Source organism: Phaseolus vulgaris, chromosome 4, assembly GCF_051622355.1.
Source record: "Phaseolus vulgaris cultivar YP4 chromosome 4, ASM5162235v1, whole genome shotgun sequence".
NCBI classification, from domain to species: Eukaryota; Viridiplantae; Streptophyta; class Magnoliopsida; order Fabales; family Fabaceae; genus Phaseolus; species Phaseolus vulgaris.
In genome coordinates this window covers 37,194,238-37,198,554 of record NC_143501.1, presented here as the reverse complement: position 1 = coordinate 37,198,554, position 4,317 = coordinate 37,194,238, and the positions used below count along the sequence as shown (strand labels likewise).

The 4,317-nt window shown below is 35.0% G+C and overlaps 1 protein-coding gene across 1 annotated transcript; it reads left to right on the top strand.

The window, feature by feature from the left end:
• The first annotated feature begins 1,714 nt into the window (after positions 1-1,714).
• Positions 1,715-3,364, top strand: LOC137837539 (UDP-glycosyltransferase 1). Its single transcript, XM_068646560.2, has one exon. It carries the CDS (start codon positions 1,769-1,771, stop codon positions 3,191-3,193), a length of 1,425 nt encoding a protein of 474 aa, XP_068502661.1. The 5' UTR covers positions 1,715-1,768; the 3' UTR covers positions 3,194-3,364.
• Positions 3,365-4,317: the final 953 nt, after the last annotated feature.

Sequence of the window (4,317 nt, the reverse complement as noted above, 5' to 3'; positions counted from 1 at the left end):
CTATACATTTTGCTCACTTTCATTTTGGAAAACATGAAAAATAAAAAATAATGCATAACATATATAACTGCATAAAGCATATATATAAGCATAAAATAAACATATCTAGTGCTCCTCTGAAAGTTTAGTTTAATTTAGAAGACATTGTTATTTGTTATGAACGTGAGATGCACAATTATTAAAATTCCGATATAATGCTGACTTTTTTTTTTGTAAGGGAAACTCTTCTTTTTACGAATTCGTGCAAACACGAAACATAAATAAAGGTTCACCTGTGATTTTCAATAAAAAAAAAAACACAAATTTTATTTATAATTTTTTAGTAATACACGTGTGTTTCGTATGATTCGTACCTGTAGTATGAGTATCAAATAACACTTTTTAAAATAAATATTCATTTATTCATTAAAATAAGTAATCCATTTAGTTTTTAAAATTGCAACATATAATTGAAATAAATAAAATAACAAAATATTCCTCAAACTTTGCAGCCTTAATCAGTCATTAAAGTTATATAATTAAATTGATTCCAAAATAAATAAAAGTACAAAAGATATTTAAAATAATAACTATCAGTAACTTTAGTGTTTGAAATTATGATAATAAGATAATTTGATCCACTTTTAAAGAATGATACTAATTTCTACTCTTTACATGTGTGCTTATAATCAATAATAAGATAATTTAGAATTATTTGTAAAAGAAATTTAAGGTTCTACTATCAAGTGTTTGTTCCTGTTATGATTTTGTCTTTTAAACGACCTTTAGACTGAATTAAAAGATAAAATAAATATAATTTACTTTTGTCTCAAGTGTCAAATAATGTGAAATCTTTTGGCATGCCAAAATAAATAAGTAATCTAGTTAAGATCTTAGATCTTAAGGGTAGAACTATTTTAGAGTCATCCTCTTTTTTTCCAAGATGATATCATTACTTGATATTTTTTAAATCTGTTTGTAACATCATTAAGAAGGTTAATAAATGTATTCAAGATATTATTTACATTGAATTATTTTTTTTTAAAACTACATCAGTATATATATATATATACATTGACTTCAACTCTTATTGTGTAATAAAAGAAGTTTTTCAATCTAATGTTAAGGAGGAATAGTCTTTTAGAACACCTATGTATCTTTAGATATAGTATCAATATTTTGATATTCAATATATTTTAGATAATATTAGAGATCAATCAATACATGTTATACTTTCATAACAATTTTATTTTTAAAACATGTATTGATAAATTAAAAAGAAAATAATATATAAATTTCCATTGATTTTAATTATAAATATAAGAAAAAATTAGACGTATACCAAATAATAATTAACTATAATAAGTTTTAACATGTGTTTCGATTATAATTTTAAAATATAAATTATTGATAATTTATAATATTAAATATTATTTTATTACTTATTTATTTGAGTGTTTATTATAATTTCAAGAGTTAATTGGTTGTCAATATATAATTATAAATTATATATTGACAACCAATTAATAAGGACTATTTATCATTTTATTAATTTATTGACAGCTGCTATTTTAAGGACTAAATTAGCTCTTTACTCGTTAAAACAATATAAAAAGAAATTAAAAAGAGACAGTGAGAATTTTAAATGTTAGATGTTCCAGCAGACATATAATCCAAGAGACTTGGGCACCATGTTCCCTATATATAGAGCAAGAACTTTCACCTTCACTCACACACAACAATCCTCCTTCGAATCACGAGAGAAACAAAGACTTTCTCTAGAATCGCCATGACCATGAAGAAGGACTCCATTGTTCTCTACTCAGCTTTGGGAAGAGGACACCTAGTTTCCATGGTGGAACTAGGCAAATTCATACTATCCCACCACCCTTCTCTCTCCATCACAATCCTCTTCCTCACTCCACCCCCTAACCAAGACACCCCTACCTCCCCCACCGCCTTCACCTGCGCCGCCACCGCCAAATACATTTCCGCCGTCACCGCTGCCACCCCCTCCATCACCTTCCACCGCATCCCCCAGATCTCCCTCCCCACCGTCCTCCACCCCCAAGCCCTCAACTTCGAGCTATGCCGCGCCACCACCCACCACCTCCGCCGCATCCTCAACTCAATCTCTCACTCCTCGAATCTCAAAGCCGTCGTCCTAGACTTCATGAACCACACTGCCACATGTGTCACCAACGCGCTCCAAATCCCCACGTACTTCTACTACACTTCCGGTGCCTCCACCCTCGCCATTCTCCTTAAGCAACTCATTATTCATGAAAGCACTACCACGTCCATCAAGGACCTCAACATGCACATCACCATCCCCGGGGTGCCCAAGATCCACACTGATGATCTTCCTGATCAGGGAAAGGATCGTGAAAGCGAAAGTTGCAAGGTTTTTATCGACATAGGGAAATGCATGAGGGACAGTTACGGGGTTATAGTAAACACTTGTGATGCCATCGAAGGGAGGGTTATAGAAGCGTTCAACGAAGGCTTGATTGAAGGAACCACGCCACCCGTGTTCTGCATGGGGCCTGTGATTTCTTCTAGTCCTTGTAGAGGGGACGATAACGGGTGTCTGAGTTGGCTCGACTCGCAACCGAGTCAGAGTGTTGTGTTTTTGAGCTTTGGAAGCATGGGAAGGTTCTCCAGGACGCAGATAAGAGAGATCGCTAAGGGGTTGGAGAAGAGTGAGCAAAGGTTTTTATGGGTTGTGAGGAGCGAGTTCGAAGAGGGTGACTCGGGGGAGCCACCGAGTTTGGACGAGTTGCTGCCAGAGGGGTTTTTGGAGAGGACAAAAGAGAAGGGGATGGTGGTGAGAGACTGGGCCCCACAGGCGGCGATTCTGAGTCATGAGTCTGTGGGTGGGTTCGTGACTCACTGCGGGTGGAACTCGGTGTTGGAGGCTGTGTGGGAAGGGGTGCCAATGGTGGCGTGGCCCCTGTATGCAGAGCAGAAGCTGAATAAGGTGGTTTTGGAGGAGGAAATGAAGGTGGGTTTGAGTGTGAAGGGGAACAAAGAAGGGTTAGTGAGTTCCACCGAGTTGGGAGACCGAGTTAAGGAGCTGATGGACTCGGACAAAGGGAAAGAGATTAGACAAAGAATTTTCAAAATGAAAATGAGTGCTAAAGAGGCAATGACTGAAGGTGGATCTTCTGTGGTTGCTTTGAATGAGTTAGTGCAAAAATGGAAAGCACACTAATGTTTGTGCAATTATCCTGCTATGCATAATTTATTCAGAATTGTTTTGAGAGTGAGATAATAATTAGAAAAGTGTGAGAGATTCAGTATAAGAAAAAGAATGATCATGGTGACTTACCTTGTTGTAAATTCTCAATGTTGTCAAGATTAATTTAAATCAATGTTTCAGGTACATGTTTCAAGTTTAGATTCTCTTGGAAAAATGAGTTACATGGAGAACATATTTACCCATTTCTTTAAAATGAGAACATGGAGAACATAATAATTCGAACAAGAATTGTCTTCTTCTTAAATTAGTTTAAACATATCTTCTCGATCTCAACTTTAACCCAGAACACCAAAAAATTTTAGAATTATGTTGTAAAGTAAGTATAGGAAAAAAACAATTATCTTGAGTTCTTTGTTTCTAGGTATCCACGGAGTTCTTCCCTTGTGTTTTTGTCTAAATTTATGTGAAGTTTTAGTTTATTTTTGGATATTTTGAATTTTTGTTTAGGTGTTATATATCGGTTTATAGGTAGCAAGCAATACTCTTGTATCAAAGCAGAATTGATATTTGAAAACAGTGGTTACACTTGGGTTGAAGTTTTAAATAAATTATGTGGTTGACAATTGTTAAGTAAGTGGGAAACGAGAATGAAATAGTCCTCAAGGCTTGTATCGAAGGCAAGCTTGTCTATAAGGATGACAAGGCCGATGAAGGAGAACGCTTTTGTTATTTCAACGATATCCTATTTTTAAAATCGAGTATTTTCTCTGGGATCCTTTAAAAAGGAGATTTTATTAGTGTTGAACTGTTGCAAACTCCATCCCAAAGTTGAACTTTGTTAGTGCCTTCCGAATCCTTTGCTCAATTCTAAACATTTCCCCTTCAGCTAACATATTTTTATACTTTCCTTTTCCTTTCTTCCTTAAAATTCAAAATACACTTCTTTAAAGTGCGTCTTTTCCCTTTTGTACCATCTCTATTAGAGAGATTTTCTTTGTACTCGATGCCTATTCCAATTGCTTAGCAACCTAACTTACCAACCTAGATGAGGACGAGGCTCAAATTGCCGAGCACTCAAAGAGATGTCATGCATTTTTTATACGGCTACCCTCATAAAACTCTAATAGCGAGGCATA

What these genes read in the sequence shown, in the direction of transcription:
- LOC137837539 (XM_068646560.2), top strand. Translation starts at nt 1,769, where the DNA reads ATGACCATGAAGAAGGACTCCATTGTTCTCTACTCAGCTTTGGGAAGA.